This window comes from Vidua macroura, chromosome 14 (genome assembly GCF_024509145.1).
Source record: "Vidua macroura isolate BioBank_ID:100142 chromosome 14, ASM2450914v1, whole genome shotgun sequence".
Taxonomy (NCBI): domain Eukaryota; kingdom Metazoa; phylum Chordata; class Aves; order Passeriformes; family Viduidae; genus Vidua; species Vidua macroura.
The window spans coordinates 10148865-10168989 of record NC_071584.1 but is presented as its reverse complement, the minus strand read 5'-3'; the positions used below and the strand labels follow the sequence as shown (position 1 = coordinate 10168989).

Sequence of the window (20125 nt, the reverse complement as noted above, 5' to 3'; positions counted from 1 at the left end):
GCAGGCACGGGGCGGGGGCGTGCCCGGGCGGGGCCCTCGCGGGCCGCGGCGGAGGGGCCCGGGCGGCCTCAGGGCCGGGGCGGCGCGGGCCGAGCAGGGGCTGCAGGAGGGGGCGAGCGGGCCGGGCTCCACCACCCGCAGGGGTCCCCCCGGAGCGGAGCGGTACCTCCTCGGCGCCGGGCTCCTGCGCGGCGGCCGTGGCGGAGGACGTGGAGGCGCGGGGCTCCTCGCCGGGGCCCGGGTCCATGTTGAGCTCGGCGGGCGCCGGAGCCGCGGGGGGGCGGGGGCGGCCCCACCGCCCCTCGCGCCGCGCGGCCCCGCCCCTCCGCCCGGCCCGCGCCGCGCGGCTCTCGCGATAGCCGGGCCGGCGCGCGCCGGGGCCACCGCGGCTCTCTGGGCGCTGCACAACGCCGCAGCCTGGGTTGGGTTGGGGTCGAGTGGACTTGAAAGATCATCTTGTTCCACCTCCCCGCCATGGGCAGGGACACTTAACGCTATCCCAGGTTGCTTCAAGCTCCATCCAAGCTGGGCTTGGCCGCTTCCCGGGATCCAGGGGCAGCCACAGCTTCTTTGGGAAACCTGTGCCAGTGCCTCACCACCCTCGCATTAAAGAATTTCTTACTAATTGTTAATCCAAATCTCTCCTCTCAGTTTAAAACCGTTCCCCCTTGTCCTTTCTGCCCCTGTACAAAGTTGCTCTCCCCCGGTCGTGAGCCCCTTCCAGAACTGACAGGCTTCAGTGAGCGCCCCGCAGCGGCTCCAGCAGGGGCCGAGCAGCGCCGTCTCAGCCGTCCCTCAGCAGAGGCGCTCCAGCCTCCAGACCTCCGCCGTGGCCTCCCCTGGAATCGCTCCGCCGTGTCCCTGTCATGCCGGGGTGGAGGTGACACCGGAGCAGGGCAGAGGGCCGGGATCCCGTCCCTCGGCCTGCTGCCTCCGTGCTTTGGCTTCATCCCAGCAGTTGCAAGCCCTGCTGCAAATGGCAAGTGTGCGCTTTCCTAAACCGCCCCAGGCGGCACCAGAGAGAAAATCATCTGCTAACGTCTGCAGGTCTAAGAGGTAGCAGTGGAGCTCACAAAGCAAAAATAGCTTACAGGATTTCTTTTTTTTCTTTTTTTTTTTTTTTTCCTGGGCGATTTTAAATTCAGCAGTGTTTGCATATTTCTTTTGAAAATTGCAATAATGAAGCTGCTCAGTTTAGTTGCTGGCCATGCACGTATTAATGACTGTCCATGCAAGATACTCAGATTTTCAGCTGCTGAGCTGTAATTTTGCTCACACTGCTAAAGAATCCCAAAACAGTCCTTGAGCTGGTAGAGTTAAAAAACATAGCTCCAAATCAGCCATGTTCCCTGGTGATTACTTACAAAGGCAGTAGCATGAGCGTTTTGTCCAGTGGCAGCAATGAAACCTTAGCCCAGTGGGCAGAATGAGCAAAAAATGCTATTTCAGTCCAGTAAAAAGCTCAGTAGCTGTATGAATCTTTTTGCATAACTCAACAACTAAGCTGAGCAAATGGGTTATTGCAGATCTCATACGCTGCATTTAGAAAAACTTCTGAGACCTCTATTCCATCTATACATTGGTTCCAGTGAAGTGCCAGTAACATATGTCTGAACTGTTTCCATGACTGCCTGATTACTCTGAAATTCAGTATCTACTTTATGGCCCATCATAGAAGCTCTAAGCTCCAAACTCCCCTTTTTCATGCTGTGAAACAGCTTCAAAGCACTAACAGTGCTGTTCCAAATTATTTAGCACCTTCTGTGTATGCTGCATCGTCCACAAAAAGGCGAGGCCCACAGCATCTGCAGAAGCCCTTCCACGTGATTTATTTTAAAAGCTTTGGGAAGTATATTTTTCATAGAGCAGTCAAGAAGAGTGATGTGACTGGTTTTGAAAGAGTACTCCAAATAGCTTTTCCAAGCAGCGCTCTGCAGAAAATGAAGTTTACCATTAGCTATGAGAAAGTCTCTAAGGTGGGAAAATTCCAGTCCATAACGTGGTTGTTCTTAACCTTCAGAGCAAATAGCGCACTAACCACTTTTAATATCTGACTTTCCTTCTCTACTTTCAAATGCTTGAAGCTTCTGTTTATGCAGAACACTCTCAAGTGTTTGTCACAGCTTGTTTTTTCCTTGGAATTCACAGGAACATTGCATGCTGTACAAAACAATCGAGCTGCTGCTTTCATGAAAGATCTCTTTTGGCTATTTTTTGTTTGTGTGCTTCACATTTGCATTTGACACTTTGCAGAGATGTTCCTAGCTCTTCTCTTAGACTATGCTGTGTACTCCTTGTGGGTCTACAGCAGTGCCTGAAAAAAAAATCACTTAGTCACACAACAGAATTATAATGTGATAATCTAATTAATTATTTTTAAAAAGTAGGAAGTGCTTTTTTGTACTTACTTTGTATACTAGATTTTGTTATCATATTTGAAAAATTCTACCAAATATATCCTCTTTTCTTTTTCATGTGTTGGGAGGGAAGGTGCTAGTTGTCCTGTTAACATTGTAGATTTAGCTCTTAGCTCCTTGTTTTCCCAGGTTTATTACTCCCTATTTTACAGTCTGCCAGATATAATCACCGGAGCTGAATGTGTGGCCTCCTACACCCCAATTTAGCAGGCCTCCTCTGCCCATCTCAGAAAGATGCCACTTAACATACTGTATGATGAGAATTATGTTTTCTTGTCAGATTTATAAAGAGAAATTGCAGGCTTACTGTTACCCACTTGTATGTTTTAAACATTGCTGAAATATCTAAAGAGCTGATAAGATAACAGATCCAGTGACATTTTATATACTGTCCAGCTAATTCCATAAGATTTTAAAATTTTGGACAGTGATTACTCAAACTTTTCCAAACTGTAGCAGTTTTCATTTCTCCAGCACAGATATAACTGGGTTTGGGTAACTTCTTAGTATTCTGTGGAATTGATTTCTAGGCCAAGTTGCTATGCAAGCCCCTTTGTGTGAGTTGATAAGCACTGGACCTGTACCCCAGCAGGGCTGAATTCACGAGAACAAATAAACTCAACACGCCAAGAATCTGCCAAATCCGTGCAAGGCCACCAAGGTAGCAACAGGTTTGTAACTCAGCTGAAGAGCAGTGGCTGTGGCTGCTAACTAGAAAGGAAGTGAGAGGATTCTGTAGGCACCTGCTGAAAAAAGAGGAGTGGTCTTCAGAGACCTTCTGAGCCCCTTGCTAAGCAGGCGGGGTTGTCCTCGCAGCTGTCACACTAACCAAGAAACTCAGTGTTGGTGAAATGGAACCATGTGAATGCACCGTGAGGATGGTGATCTTCTGGTGAACAGCTTGAATAATAAAATATGTGTTGGGTATGAGCTGTGATGTGTGTCTTTGCAGACTCGAGAATCCGATTTCCAAGCGGCAGTGCCGCTGTCACGTTCCACCAGGTGGCAACACCGACCTGTACTGAGCTGCGGGAGTGCTGACAAGGGGATCCGGCAGCCTGAGGACTATCTGATGTGAATGCTGCTCAGTCTTGAAACCAATTTGATCAGGAATAGGAAAAAAAATTACTTTGTAATAATAAATAATACATAATAAATAATACATAATCATAAATAATAATAAAAATTATAATAATAAAATTTTTTAAATAAATAAAACTTTTATTTGTTGTTGTTTAATTACCTCTTTAACTGTATCATGTACATATAGCACTTTCCCTTAGAATGGCAAAAGGGTTTTCTTAAGAAGGGCTTTGGGAAGGTTGTATCCTGTTACTCTGGGATCTGTTCACTCCCACATGCACATTCAGGAGGTTCTCCAAAATCCACTTGTAGGACACTGGTCATTTCTAGCTTAATTGTACCAGCAATTAACTTTAACCACAACTGTGTAATACATGTTAACTGTAAGCAATGAACAGCTTTATAATTCAGAAACCAGCAGGATCTGGAAGTAACACAGCTGTCTCTGGAGTATTTGCAAGTTGACTTGAATAGTTGCCACCTTTATCTCCATGCCTACATCAGCCTCCAAGTGTGATCAACCACAGTAACCACATGTTACCCTGACTGCAGCAGTGCTACCATCTTGCTTAAAATGCTTATATCAAGTGTTGCTATTTTAATATTGCTGTTAGTAAGAGGTTATTTCTCTACAAGTAACCTTGGCTATGTCCAGTAGCACAATTCTATGCATTCTTGCACTTACCTGTTTCATTCAGCTCTTTATTTTACAGGTTCCCTTCCAAGTTTACTAACTTCAGGGTTCCAAATTATTTTCTTGTTCATAGGATTAGAAAGAAGCCTAGGACTCCTCCTCTAGAGCTTACAATAAAGAAGGTACTTCTCAAATGTGCTCTTGGTTTATGTGCCATTCATTTGTAAGCCAGGTTTTGCTGAAGAGCCATTTCTGAGGATGTCCATGGCTGCAGGGCTTTGCAGCAGCCGAGAGATGAGGGCAGCCCAGTTCATGGCTACAAACAAATGCTCTCTGATTCTGCATCAGTAACAGGCAACAGTAGACTTGACATTGAGTATTCTTGTAGAAAAGGGTTTGGGTTTTTTTTGTTGTTGTTGCTTGGGGGTTTTGTGAGGGGTGTTTTTTTTTTGTTTGTTTGTTTGTTTTTTTGTGGGGGTTTTTTTTTTGTGGGTTTTTTGGGTTTTTTTTTTTGTTTTGGTTTGGGGTTTTTTTTTGGTTTTTTTTTTTTTTTTGTGGTGCAGGTTTCATATCCATACATCAGTTTTCTGTATCAAGTTTCCATTTCACCCAATGGAGAGTCTCTGGCGTTGCCAATAGGGTTTGCAAATGCAAGACCACACTCAGCATTGGGAACTATAACAAAATAGCTAATGTGTCCTTTATATCTGGTTCAAAGTGTTGATAGCTGTACAAATACTCTTTGTTTTTACAACTTTATCCCATTATTGCATTTTTAATCCAGGCTTTAGTAGCCAGAGCTTTGTTGTGGTACTGGAAAGTCTTCTAATATCCCTGTATTTCACAACTACACAGTTTTTTGCTTTTTTTTTTTTTTTTTTTTTTTTTTTTTTTTTTTTTTTTTTTTTTTGGCTGTGTGTTCATTTTTGCACTGAGAGCACCAGGAGCTCTCACAGTTTGTGTTCCTGACCCCTTGCATTGTTACTGGTGTTTCTGCAGGTGAGCAATGGGTTAGTTCTAGATTCTAAAAAACAAAATTGATCCTAACAAAGAGAGTTGCTATTTTTTCCTCAAATCAGCCCAGCAAAACAACTCAACTGCCCACGCACACAGGGGCCAGTGCCAATACAGCAGCAAAACAGATCTACAGCAAGATGAAGGGTGGGATTGCAGCCACACTAATTTGTATCAGTTTAAGCTACCACAACCAGGCTTTAATAAACAGTTTTACAACTGTGTATTCTGTCCTGAATGCCAGGTTTTGCCCACCTCCAAACAATGATGTCATCCAGATATAACAATGATTGGTGATTCCTTTGGAGATCATATTTTCTGCTGTAATAAGCTACTACTTTGCCAAAATCTGAGCACTGTCTCAAGAAGTCCCCAACCAGAAGAGCACTTTAAAAGATATTTTAGATCCAAGCAAAAGCTGTCAAAAGTTTCTTCCAACTGAAATAAAACTGAAGCATAATTTGCCACTCCCTTCAATGGCATCTTTTTCTCCCCTAACCTATGCAGTCATTTTGCAATATTGAAAACCTATAAAAAAACTGTTCCTGACAGAGTATTATAAATTTTGGAATGTCTGTGAGAATCCAGTGAGCAGGCTGATGCAGTACAACCTTTAACTCTCTTAAATGTTTCTTCACAAAGAATTGTCTTACTTCTTTGCCCAGAACAAATTATCTCTTAACCAAAAGCCTGTGGGTTTGATTTCACACTGATCACAGATTATTTGTAAACATAACAATTCTTGTTTAAAGGTTTTAGCATGCACCAGGATTTCCTTTGAACACAGGAAATGCACAAAAGGATGCTGCAAAGTACTGCCTGCCTTAGCCTTGCAAACATGGCAGATGCATTCCATAAGCCAAAAGCCATCACTTCAGTTACCACAGGCTTTACCCTGCTGTGAAAATACTTGTAATCTTCTCCTTTATATCTATTTTTACTTGCAAACATCTACACACTGTGAAAAACTTCACTGAAGCTATTATATTTTCCAGAGTACTATCCATTTCTGCTGAGGGGTCTGTTAGACAAAAGTAGTTTATCCTAGTCCACATAGGATATGTGTCTGCTTTTCCCCTTGCTGTCCTTTTTTATTTTTTTTTTTTTTTTTCTGCTATTTTGCTTCCCTGACTGCCTGGGCCTTCTTTCTTCCTCATCCTGTACTGATTCTTCCTTTTTTGTAACAGTCTCAAACACACAGCTGCCATCAAAACAATCCCTCCTTTCCTGCATTTGCATTCTTCACACAGAGCAACCTTTTACACACAGAAATCTGGTCTCTTTGCTGTATTTTGATGTGTTGCTTTATGCTCTATTTGCTGTATTTTGCTCAATTCAATCATAATTAAACACAGTTAATTGCCTAGAGAAGGTCTCTCATCCACAGTTCTGCCATCAGCATGAAAATTTCTCCCAAGTGTAACAGGTTGAGTTCCTATTTATTTTCAGGTATTTTTGGGCAATCTAGAGAACAGAAGCAGGCAGTGTCCTCTGTAATTCTCCTGGGTTCATTTTCTTATCACTCCAGAGTGTTCTCTGGTCTCAGCAGGACAATTTGTGGGAAGCTGAGACCCATCCTCCAGCTCATGGTGGGTCTTCCACATTTATGAATCTGAAAATAGCTAGACAGATATTTTTTCATCTAAACATAAAACTAGAGACTTCTTTTTCCATCTGTTTCTTCAGGCCTACCTGCGACCCTTCTTTAAGCTTCCCATCCAAATTCAGGCTGCTCCAGATAGTCTGGAGTAAACTGGTCTCAGCAAATCCTCACTTTCAGGATATTGAAATTCAAATAATGATTTGTTATTTCTGATCTGGAAGAGACATATCATAATCTTGATGTCAAATAGATTATTTTGGATTCCTTTAATAAAGTAAAAAAGGTAAACTCCTTCAAATTGCCCGATAATGTAGACCTCATGTGTGAGCTGAGTACCGATCATGAAAAATGAAGTAGGTTTTTCTTAACTCATAAAAGTAATTAGGACAATTATAATAGAAATTTTGGATCTTTAAGAAAGTCTTTGTATCTCCTCCCTCAACTGCAAGGATTATTTGCTGACCTTGAGGGGCCAGTAATAACATTACCCCATGAGGAAATCCTCACAAAATGTTTGCTACTGATCCACATGTGGAAAGGAACAGCCATGACTTACTTCATCACCTGTGTAGACATCATAAAATTGTTTACTAGTCTGCAAACAGAAGCTGAAAATTGGAAAATCCACAATTTTTAGTGTGTGCTTTTGTGGATAACAGAGAAGAGAGAAACCTCTAATCTGGCAAAAGAGCCAGGGAAGAGGTTTGAACCAAAGTGAACCTGTTTGTTGCCACTCCCACTTCAGAAAAAGACAGTTTTACATTTGCAAATAAATGTACTATTCAGCAGAACTCCAGTCTTCCACCAGCTACTTTCCTAAACAGGAGATTTTCCTGTGTGATGCTGGATGTCTGCTGCTGTTTCACAGAGGAGGTTGGTGCCAGAGGGCGTTGGTCTGTTTTCTGAAAGGGATTGACAGAGTTCTCCCTATGTGTCATGAGAGCTTTTGGTAAAATTAGATTCTGCCCTGTCCACAACAATAAAGGCCGTCCCCACATGCAGCTTACATAGTTCATAGCTTCCTGGAGCAAAACCACAGCAACGTTCATCTGTTGTCTTTTTTTTCTTTTCACAATGGCTCCTGCTCTGAAATCAGGTGTCTGCCCATGGCGTGTCACTGCCACCAAGGTCCTGGGGGTGACAGAGCACGAACCAGGCAGAATATATTCATCAATCAAGCAGCACAGTGCAGATGGGTCAGCATCACCCTGGGCCCATGGTCAGGCTCCAGTTTTGGTAGTTAATTGTTTAAACAACAGCAATAAATTGTGACTGTGGATCTGAGTGCATTCCTCCTTTAGACCTGATTTGTATGGTGAGGACAGGCTGTTGAAAGGAAGAGCAGGGGCTGAATTATCCCGTGACGTTGCTAAATTTGTCCTTGTGAATGGAGAGAGAGAGAGTGAAATACTTGTCTGCAGGGGGGAGCAAAGTGGTAACTGTCAGGAACAGCTGGAACATATATACTGTGTCATGTCTTTTTGTGGCACTGGGCTTTTCTGCTTGCTGAGAGAATGCTGCAGAGGCATGTTAGCATTCTGCTGAGTAAGTGTGGTGCGAGTTCCATATGTAAACAGGGATCAGTTGCTAGATGAGAGAAAAAGGCTGTTCTCCCAGGGCTATGGCTGCCTCTTGCATGCACCTCAACCTTCTCAACGCCTGCGTGGTGTTGTAAATTAAATGTGAGGCTAGATTCTCAGAAAACTATCTGCTTGTGGAAATGTCAGTTGAGATAAACTCTGGCATCTCTTCTCCTTTTATACCTATAAATTTGTGAATGAAATAAATCCTTCTGATTTTTTCCATCCTCTCCATCCTGATTATCCATTTGTGCACAAGGAAATAAGAACTTTCACTACTCTCAATATTAATTATGACAGCACCAGTTGCTGTGCAACATAGAAATGGATAAGCTTAAATTGCAGACTTAACTTCTGTCAGTGGTCTGTCAAGTCATGAAGGAGTTTCCCATCAATGCAAGTAGCCATTGTGTTCTCTTCTGCTTTATTAGTGTAGTTTTCCTCTGAAACACCAGTAGCCTAAGTTAGGAAATGATCTGAAAAAGTTCTGATCTTTGCTAGAGGCACATATGAGGTTAGTCTGGTGAGGGCGGTGTTGGTTTGTGTGGCAAGGTTTTGACAGCAGAGGGGCTGCAGGGGTGGCATCTGTGAGAAGCTGGCAGATGCTTCCTCCATGTCCAACACAGCCAAGACCAGCTGGCTCCAAGACAGACATGCCACTGGCCAAGGCCAAGCTGCTCCATGACAGTGGTAGCACCTCTGGGATAATGTACTTAGGAAGGGGAAAAAAACCTGTTCAGCAGTAGAAGAGAGGATTGAGAACTTTCCATTCTATTTCCAACATCAGTTCACCCTCGACATATGTCTTCAACTGTAAGATTTTTAAAACAAAGACCCTGTCATTCACCATCATGATGATGGATTTAAGAAAATAATTTCATTATTTAAATGTGGCTGAAAAATTTGTGTATGGATCAGGACAAAAGTGAAATCCCACTTCTTCCATCAGGATGAGAAACCATTAATTTTTAAGCCTGTTATTGTCAAACATGCATGAGTGCTACATTATCAGCACAGTGAAAGTTGTCAGTGTAAGAAAATAACTTTATTTGCTCTTTTAATGTTTGGAGCACAAATACCAAGAAGGCAACAGCAGCTTTCATAACAAACACGTTAACCCCCACATGCTCTGCTTAATTATGGCTTCCTGTATTTCTCCTCAGGCTACTGGCACCACAAGTAAGCTGGCACAGATTTTATTTATTCTGAATGTGCTGAGTGCAAGTGGCCGGGCAGGTGCTTCACAGGCAGCGGAGCCATTCCAGCAGTTCCAGAGGACAGGAGCCTCTGACAGAGGAGTGACACATCGAGCAGGGAACAGAATCACTGCACCCCTCCCTGTCACCATGGCTACCACTCAGCAGGCGGGTTTTGGGCAGAAGTGCCAATTTAAGCAACTGCTGATTTCTTCTTATTGCCCCTGCATCACCCCCTCCCTTGATGTGCTATTGCAGGCCACAGCATTTATCAGATCAGGAAACTAGTCCTGATACAGCTGGAAAATAATCTCTCTCCTTTTTTGACTCATTCTTTTCCAAACAGTCAGGTTTGTGATTCAGTTCCTCATGTAGACTCACAAATACACCATGTCTGCACATTGAGCTGATGTCAGAAGTGCAGGGACAAGGATGGGGACTGCTGGTGATTTAAGCATCATTATCACCGAGCACAGCAAAGACAGAGCCAGAGCTCTCCCTGTTCTGCTGTGTTCTGCTATTCAATGTTTAAATTCATTTGGTAGCCCAGGCTCCTTTTTCCCCTGTCCTGTCCCCTCCCCATTCCCTCTGCTGCCTTTCTGCAAGTGGTTATGCAGCTGCACAAGGGAAGCCATCTGTCTGAAGCATGATCCAGTAAAAAATGGATATTGTTAGGACAGTGCAGGGATAACACATGAAGTGTTATCCCAACTCATTTTATTTTGACATTTGGACGTTTTAAAGCCTTTCGCTTAAGGCTACTGTATCTGTCAGGGTGTCAAGGAAAGTGTGACTTTCTTTCCCTAAATAAGTTCCATGGCTGGATATATCTCTACAGGAAGAAGTGTTGCAAAGCCTTGTTCACAAACCTGCTATTAAACATGTGAAGTTGTTAAAACATCACTGTGGGTAATGAATAAATGGAGCTGAGTGAAGGTGGTAGTAGAATAGAAGGTTGGGAATTAAATAATACTGTAAGACTGCTTGAAAGCCATTCTCAAACAGAAACATACCTAAAAAAGTCAGAGCACATTTGAAATATGCTTATAGTTTATTTGTGACAGTTTTCATTTATTATAAGATTCTTTTGAGACCAGTGATAATGTAAAGCATTAGCAACAGGAATCTATGAGTTTTGTACAGATTTATTTTTATTTTTATGTGTATTTACACAGGGCCTATATTTATACAGTTATGTCATTTATAGTACATATTATATTAAATATAATAAATACGTATTCCAATCACCGTTTTGCTTAAAAACTTGAAAAACACGTTTCTAGCTTGTGTGATTCAAGAAGTGACACTGCAAGCTGTTGTCAGCCTGTCCTGCCAAAGATCCCCGGCAGAGACCTGAATAATTCTGTGAAAACATTAAACTCTGCCGTGGGCCTGCTGGTGCTGAGCACACCACGCAGAGTCCGGCTGCCCTGCGAGGGCTGTGCCTGGCCAGGGGCACGAGAGACTCCTCTGAAGTAACAGACTCATTAAATCAGTGAAGAACCACTGCGTCCACTTTAAATAAGTCAGAGTTTAAAAAGTCTTCTGAAAAATGAACAGAGATTGCCCTGTCCTTGAAAAGGCAAGAGTTTCCCACCCTGGAAAGAGGCACAAACTACAAGGATATCAGCAATATTATGCACTCTGTGGGTGTATTTTTAGTTGTGACATGGGAGTGGCAGTCTCCTTGAAGTCACTTTCTGAAAAAGGACGTTTCTAAAAAATCTGTGATGATGAGAGCAGAAAAATCAAGTTTATTCCTATTAAATTCGTACAGGGGGCTAAATGCTCCAGGAAAAAGCACTAAATCCACAATCTAACGAAGCTTGTTAGACGTTGGAAGCTGTAGTGGAGGTTTCAGTGGGGACTAGCCCCGCCGGCCCTGGTTTTGCCTCCCGCTGCGGCCAGAGCCCTTCTCGTGCCGGGTCCCCACCGGGACCTCCGCGGTCACCGCTGCCTCCGCCGCTCCCACGGCTCAGCCGCGGGGCTCGCCCACCCCGCTCCGCCGGGCAGGGGCTGCCAGCATCCGCGGGGCTCCGGGCAGGGACAGCCGGCATGCCCGGGGCGCAGGGCCGGGCCGTCCGGGGCGATGCTCGGGAGCCGCTGCCGCTGCCGGCGGTGTCGCAGCCGGCGGCGCCGAGCCCCGGCCGCCCATCACGTGCTCGGTGTGTTGCATTGTGCTGGCGGCGGAGGGAGGGCTGGCCGTGTCAGTGATCAATGTCATGACTTCTTCCGCGGGCTGGAGCCGCAGCAGAGCGCAGCTGAAGGAAGCTGATTGCCGCGGTGCGAACTGGCTGGGAACAATACACACACACACACACACACACAGACACAGCCGCGCACCCGCACGGGCGGACACACGGCCGCACGCACCGGCGCGCACTCGGGCGGACACGGCACGCACACACGCACGGCCAGGCACACGCGTCCCCGCACACACACACACGCTCACATCCCCGCGCACACTCACACACACTCAAATCCCGCACACACACACTCCCATCCCCGCACACACACACTCAAATCCCGCACACACACACTCTCACATCCCAGCGCACACGCAGGCACGCACGGACGGACACACAGCGCACACACAGCCGCACGTAACAAGTACACACGCACTGGCAGCCCGCACCCTGGCTCCCGCTCCGCCGCTCCGCGCCCGGGGGGAAGATGAGCTCGGGGGACGTGGTTTGCACTGGATGGCTCATCAAATCACCCCCCGAGAAGAAACTCAAGAGATACGTAAGTGCAGAGGTTTTGCTGATATTTTTTTCTCGCTAGAGGGATTTCGGCATGTGCTCGCTGTCTGACTCTTCCTTTGAAATCTCTCGCCCGTTTCGGCTTCGCCTTGGACCAAAACAAAAAGAATTCCAAGTCCATGCGCTTATGGAGTATTTTAGTTTCCACCGATATTCTTGTGCCCTCTGGAATTAACCTTTCCCGGCTTGTAAGATTATAGTACTTCAGCTGTTATGCAACATATTTTAGGTTAAAAACCACATTTCGGTTTCAGTTAACGTTGCCGTAACTAACAGAATTGTTGTAATAGAATTGCAGATGTCACTTTTCCAGGGACGGACAAGAACATCCTAAAAGGAAAGGGAAAAAAAAAAAAAAAAAAAAAACCCAAACAGCCAAAATTCTAGTAATTTAAATTCTGAGGCTTGGCTTTGTTAAGATGCTCTGTAATTTCTGTGACACTTGCTAAAGGCAACATATGCAATAGTTTTATTTACCAATGCCAGATGCTGTTGTTAACAGAAAGCTTCAGAAAGCTTTTTGGTTTGTGATAAAGAGGTGCTGGAAGATGCTGTGCTGTAAAGTTCCTGATAGATGAAAGGTGAAGAGGGCTGGGGAGAAGAAGCGAGCCCTGCATGGAGATCTGCAACTGCACTATGGGCCCCTTGTTTCATTCTCTATCTGCTTGCCTGTTTGTCTGAAAAAAAAAAAAAAAAGGATGTGTGTGGCAAACATAGGAAACTGTCTCATTGCAGGGGTGCGAGGAAAGCACTCCGGGTAGGAATAAATGGCCCTTAAAAATTTGCTTGGGACAGCATCAACAGTACAAGCCCCTCATGGGCCATTTTGCATACTCATTTGTGGTGGTTCTTCATCAGGCATGTTGTTATGTTCTGCTGTGACACTTTTGGAATCAGTAATACCCGTTTGAGTCATGCCCTTCTAACCTGACTTCCCCTGGAGCTCTGCACCGTACTCGAAGGATGCCGCTGGCCGTGTCTCTGGCGTTCCGAGCCGTATGCACAGCTTACATCATTTGTCGTGTTCACTTCTGTTTATCAGCATTTTCTCTGGAGTGCTGATGTTAGCTTTTCCCGGTAATATGAGGCATAACTGTCTTGTGGAAGAATATGGTGGATATCGTTTGGTAGTGTATTTTCTTCTTTGGCTAAAAACTAGCAGAAAGGATAATTTACTGATGTTGGAATTATTTTTAACTTATTCCTAGCCAGAGTTTCTTCCTGTAGACCACAGTATTGCACTGAAGTGGCTGAATATTTGCTTTGTTCAGTTAGCATTTTCCAATTCTAAAATAACCACTATGATGTGTCTCACGGGAGCTGCAAATACATTATGGGCATCTCATTTTTGCTATATTTTGTAACGAGTGTACTAATAGCACTGTATGGCAGGCACAGTGTAAGAGCCACTGATTCACCCAGCTGGTATCATTAGTAACTCTGTCAGTGAAGCTATTTTTGATGACTCAATATTCATAAAAGGGCAAAGTAGAGAAAACAGAATGTGATAAAGCTGGGATTTGAAAGCCCCCATTATACAGTCAAGATAATAGTCACAACAGGGGCTCTGATCAGCTCACAAGGCTACTTGCAGTCTGCTCTGCTCAGATTTTGCACTACAAAACCAGGGGAAATTTGGTCTATGTTATTCTCCACACACCATTAGATTAGCCAGATCTCTGCAGATTAAGCTTTGTTTTCTGGTTAGGAGGATAAGGATAAAGATTTATTATTTGTCCATAATAAAGCAGAAAGAAACCTGGTGCAAGTACAGCAAAGCTTAATGTCCTTTCTCATATGACTGGTTACACAGTGGATGCTAGAAACCAAATGGAAATTGTCTCTTACCTGCTGTAAACTACTTCTTCCCTATTTTTCGTAGAGTTTCACCAGCATGGCAGCTCGTGCATCTTGCACTGGGGTAGCAGATAGCTCAGGCTGAACCACAGTGACTGCTTAAAAACAACAGAACTTTAAAACAATGCCTGTTTAAACTGACTTCAGTAGGTGTCAAGTGTCAACCGCCTACAGGAGAATGGTGTTGGCTCTGGTTCTGAACTGACAACATACATAAATCCCCGAGTTCAACACCACCCTTTGTGTTCAGCTGGAAAAGCCCATGGTCTGGGCCGACGCTTCAAGTGCCAGCTTGGCCAGCTGCTCATGGGACCTCTCGTACGCTGCCCAGCCTCATTTGCTTTCATGGGGTTGTCTCCCAGTTTACATTTTCCTGAGTTTAGCATCCGGCCTTTGTAAGGTCTGACCTGAGGGTCCAGTGTTTTACACACAGATAAATTCTTAATCCTTAATCTATTACATCTCTCACTAAGAAAATCCATTTAATTTCAGTGGAATATGTGATTAAAAGATCAGAAAAAGTAATGAATTCCGGTTGTGAGACTGGGAACTGCAATAGTCCCGCTGAAGCCACTGGGAATATCTGCAGTGTTTATAAAATTAAACAAATTATTCTTTCCAAGACTGGAGCCTAAATACCAAAGTATACCTTCATTTATATTTGTTCTCTGGTGAAAGCAATTAGGTTTTCTACACATTATCAAGACAGAATTTGCCTCTAGGTAAGCAGAACATTATTTTCAAAACTTTGAAAGTGAAAAGCAGGTGTTAAGAGTCTATATTTTTCCTGTAATGTCTTACAAAGCCGATGCTCTTAGTAACACTATTCTTAGAAGTGTCTTATCATTCCCTAACAAAGGCTGCTGTCTTGCATGTGCAGGAAACGAACATGAGATTAATTACCCTAGTGTAACTTTCTGTAAAAACAGAGAGCTTAATGCTAAACACAAAGAATTCGTTAGAAAGCACAAGGAGCTTTGCTACATCAGGCAAATACTCTAATAGTGATTTAATGGCATGGACAATGCTTTTCTCTCAGTCTGATACTTGAACCATGAAACCACCACGTCAGCCTATCTAAAGAGGCTGTTGTGCAAGGAGTCTCCCAGGAGAGTATTTGGTGTGTGTTGCAGTACTTTGTCCTCTAAGTGTGACCCGAAAGCTGGGCTGCTTTCATTTCCCCACTTGGTTCCAGCTTTTCTCACCGACCAGGTCTGCGTGGGCCTGAGGGGTGCCAGGGAACAGCCAAAGCTGGGGGGAAGCTGGGTATGGGGCAGGAGACAGAGAGGAAGAAGCTGCTCACAAAAACTAAGAAGTGGTGGTGATGGAGGTAAAGTCCATCCTGCTCTAGACCAAAAATCTTAAGTATCAGTCATAGCTTGACATTCAGCCCCACAGGAGGAAAACCCGCTGAAGATTTTTGCTGTTGATGTTAGTGGATCAGTGAATACCAGCCTCTGTAGGAAATTGGATGTAATGGGGGAATCTGCTTCAAATTTGATGGGTTTCACAGTTCTTTATATTGGTGCTGAGTACATCCATCCCAATTCTGTAATGTCAGCACTGAGTAGCTGGCTCCGTGGTAGTTTTCATGGGGAAATATATCTGATCCCCGACTGTTATTATTTGTTGTTTATTTGTTGGGGGAGGTGGAAGGAAGGAATGGTTTCATGGCCTTGAAAACAAAGGACTTAACACAGCCAGTGCAAAAAGTCACAATGAAAGGAAAAACAACATAGCAGAAGGCCCAGAGAATGTCTACTGAAATAATGAGAAGACACATTGCTCACATGCTGACAAGAAGGAGGAGATGGGAATTTTAACACACAGCTAATTGCAACTTCTCCTCAAATCGCTGTCCCATTGTTTGTCACACCAGTGTGGAACAGCAGCAGTAGCTCCTCTGAGTGCCCTGCCAGTGTTTACTTGCTGTTAGCGTTATGTGGTTTGCAGTAGCAAAGGGCCATATACAGATGTTTGCTTGCTCTGAGTCACTGCAGCTCCATTTAAGTTAACGCTGTGCAGCTGTACCCCAGCTGAAGAGCTATTTTTAATCTTCAGTACTATACAAATTGATGAGGGAAGACCACTTGCTCAAAAAAGGACAAGTTTCCCGCTTTACTTGAGTGACTGATTTCTTCAAACATTGTTGAAAATCAAAATTCCTTGTCAGCATCTCTAGAACAAGAGTCCCAAATGGACTCCATATTAGAAAATGCAGCCTTGCTTCCTACTATACTTCTTCATGGAGTGTCTGGTCTTGGAAGACAAATAGAAGTGTAAATTAATGAATCCTGTGGCAAAAGCTGGTGGGGCAGAGCTCTTTGCTGCTGTGTCTGTGTGTGGGGCAGTAAGTGCTGCCAGAATGACAGAGCAGAGCCCAGCCCAGCATCTCTGACCGTTGGGGGATCTGCCAGGACCCAACCGCAGCACACCAAGGCTGGGGGTTTAGAAGATAAGAGAATCTAGGCAACTTCTCCATTTTTAGCTGAAGTTCTGGTATTTATCAGGAGAACAAACAGGAAGTTACTAAGAAGAAAAAGTAAAGTAGAATTATGGAAGAGTTTGCTCAAGTAATAGGAACAGAGTGGCAGAGCACAGTGAAGGGCGGGTGGGATGGAGAGCATCTGCTCTCTGGTCCAGCATTGGGCTGCTGTCACCAGAGGACACTGCCACCCTCCCCTGAAAGAAATCCCCAAGTGCTTTGTGAGGTCAAATACTTCTCCTGGTTTGGGGTTTGGGGGAAGTTTCTGAAAAATATTAACAAGAAGAAACCTAAATTTAATTTTTATCCTTAAGTCTTTTTATTTACAGGTGCTTCTTACAAAGCCTTACCTCTTGAGTGCTGTCCCTTTTGAACAGAGAATTCTGACCACCTTTCATACTTTCCTGGAATAAATATCCCCAGCTCCCTGAGTTTCTTTAACCGATTTGCGCGGGTTTTGTAACTGTGGTTCACAGGCTGGGTGGAAGTAGGAGTCACGTGGGGTGCAGAAAGTTGTCAGAGCCCTTTAGCTCATTCCAGTTGTAAGTTTTGTGCCTGTGCTTTTTTCTGTTGTTACTTCATTTTAAAATCCAGTGTATATGCTGTCTGTCTGGTTTGTGTATTAAAAAAGAACTAAATTTTGAGAAAATTAAGGCTTTCAAACAGAAGCTCCTGTGTGGCAGTCTATATGTTCCCTCTCTGTGAAATCCAGTACAAATTGATCTCACTGGTAAAATAACAGCAGAATATTTATGTTAGGGAGGAGTTTCCATCACTGGAATTAAACATTTGTAATTAGCTACGTGCAAATCAAACCTTGTTTTGGTAGGCTAAATGTGATGTTTATTCTAGACCGTTTTCTTCCATTTTAATTATGTTTTGATAGTTTAAATGTAATGCTTAATGAGATAGGTTAACTTCTAAGAAAGAAATAATTTCTAAAAAACACTGCTGTTCTTGGCAACCTGTGTATCAGAATAATTTCCCTTGAACTATTTATTTGGGTGGAGCAATAATAGTCCTGAAGCCCCAGTTTAATCTTTGACTACATGTTTTCAGTGCACAGGAATGTCCAGCTATTGGTTTCTATTCAAAACAGAAACCCATAAGTTATCAGGTCTTTGCATTCAAAAATAGAGCCTTAAAAAAACATGCTGGTTTGAAATAGAGAAAGAACTGTTAATTCAAGTGGTAAATAAACGAGTGATGCAGTCAAATGGCTCAAAGGAAGATGCATTACAAGTTGTACTTTGGTGAAGTCTTTGTTGTAGCATGAAATCTGTGGAAATACGAATAAACACATTACTTCTGCCAATGATGCATTAAAATACTATGAATATTTGTTATGAAAATGTGATAGGTTTTAAGGGAAAGGGACAAGTTTATTCCTAAAATGTTACTCGTTGGAAAAACAGTCATTTTATTTGCTTTTTTGTCCTTTTCATTTGATTTGGAAATGAATTAGTAATGTGATAAGACAAGGAAAAAATGCTGGTTTTGAAATAAAATTTGCATGTCAAAACATGACATGCAGCCAGATAAAACACATTTCTTCTCTCTCATTTAATTGTTAAATAAAATGCAATACTTTAACTTTTCAATTTTTTTCTGCTTTACAGTAATATCCTTGACTTGCTTCAGTTTGTGTTGCATCAAGAAAATAAACAAACAAGCCAACAAACACATAGCCATGCAAAACTCAATTCTAAAATCTGCTGCAGCTTAGTATTTGTTCAAAATACCAAAACTGATGCCTAGTCTTTGTGCCAGAAAAATACTCCCTTTCTGAGGCTAATTCATTCATAGCTTTGTAATTGTTAGAATGAGACAACTGTTCTTAGAGATTTTGTTATTCCCTTCCCTCCTAATGCCAAAAACCCCACCTGACCCCTGCAGTCAAAACTGCATTGTAGCTTTCCACAAAAGCCCTGAACAGCACATTTCAGTTATCCAGGATCCCTTTTCATAGAGCATTTTACAGAAAGGCAGTAAAATGTTATTAGCATGAATTTGAAATTACTTAAATGAGAGTGTTAATTTAAACTGAACTTAGATTGTCATATGAAAGTTTTTGGCTCATTTTTGACAATGTCTTTTTTAAAAGACAGTACTTTCTGTGAGGCCTGTTAGTGATAAATATTCACCCTGTGACTCCCAAGTCTTGAGACCGTGGGTTATGTATTCATATTTCTGTTGGACAGAATAATGGCCATAAGGGGACCCTTTCTAACTTTGCAACTGTTGTAATGTCAGCAGAGCACAGAGTTTGTGAACAGTCTGTTTTTGCATACCAGACTTGCAAACTGTTTGTAGAAGTTCAAGGATTTTACAGTTGTGGAGCCATTTTTTCAAGCTGACACGAACTGGTCGTGCCAAGGAGAAGCCAATAGTTCAGAGCAAGCATGAGCTATGTTTTACTTGCAGACTTCACAAATGGAGCTGTAAAGCCACGAGCTTTACCAAAGTTTTTCCTGGGTTTGGGAGCGCTGGGAAAGCCAGCTTTGTGTGCCTGCTGTGGAGCTGCACTTCCAGGGCTGTTGCTGGTTCCACGGAAAAGCCCCCAGCACTCCGAGGTGACTGAGAGCTGATCAGACCACTGTGGGAGGAGAGGAAACGTCCCAAGAGATGCCAGCTGAGTTTACAGTAGCAGTGAAGAAACAGTTTCAGGAGAAGTGATAATGCTCCTTGGCCAAGTGTTCACTGCTGTTCCAGCTACATCATCTGGATTGTTTACTAATATTTATAGTGGAAACTTTGCAAGCTTAAGAAGTTTTATTTTTAATAAGTTCAACATTTTGAACCCATCCTAAGAAAATAATTGCATTCTCACTGAGGCCTTAGGTTTAAAAATAAGAAGCACTCAAGTAGCTCAGGGAATTGGGTTTTTTGGATTTTCAAGTGCTTTGCTCCCACTGGAAAAAGGTTTGCAACATGTTTTGACTGGGTCCTCCCCTGACTCCAGGGCTGCTTTTACAGCTCTTCACTGGTTAACTTTCCTGGTAAAACAGTGAGATTTGGACTGTCAACTGAAAATGGGACTAGTACTCCCATTACTCTTGTTACTGTTACACTTTATACTTTTCCAAATATTCCTTTTTGACAGATAACTTGGTGTCACACCAGCCTTGAGCTATGGATTATAAATGGTGAACTGTTTCTGAAAAGTGATGGAAAACCACCAGCTAAGCCCCATCATTATTTCAGAATCTTCCCCAAACTCCTGCTTTCATCTGCTCTGAGCCTGATAAATAGTCAAGCTGAAACATCATTAAGACAAACAAACAGAAAAGTTAGGGGACAATCAGATTGGCATAGGAACAGCAGGCTTCGTGGTGGTGACACTGCTTTGGTTCCCCTGTGCCTCCCTCTCCTTTGGGTTTGCAGACTGGAAGCCTAATAATTCTGGTATTTAAAGGAGAAAAAAAAGTATTTATTGAAGTGTTACTAGACTGCAATGCTTTAACAGTTTTAATATGTTCATATGTTTTTTTTTT

At 43.2% G+C, this 20125-nt stretch overlaps 2 protein-coding genes across 3 annotated transcripts in view; one reads left to right on the top strand and one right to left on the bottom strand.

The window, feature by feature from the left end:
- LOC128814359 (probable global transcription activator SNF2L1) overlaps nt 1-262 on the bottom strand; it is a 34337-nt gene extending 34075 nt beyond the window's left edge. The window contains exon 1 of the mRNA XM_053990131.1: nt 167-262. Coding sequence (XP_053846106.1) covers nt 167-247 — 81 coding nt within the window. The 5' untranslated portion in view covers nt 248-262. The remainder of the gene's footprint in view (nt 1-166) is intronic.
- An 11797-nt stretch (nt 263-12059) lies between these two features.
- GAB3 (GRB2 associated binding protein 3) overlaps nt 12060-20125 on the top strand; it is a 65657-nt gene continuing 57591 nt past the window's right edge. For both annotated transcript variants that reach the window (XM_053990369.1, XM_053990368.1), the window contains exon 1: nt 12060-12272. In XM_053990369.1, the coding sequence (XP_053846344.1) occupies nt 12201-12272 (72 nt within the window). In that variant the 5' untranslated portion in view covers nt 12060-12200. The remainder of the gene's footprint in view (nt 12273-20125) is intronic.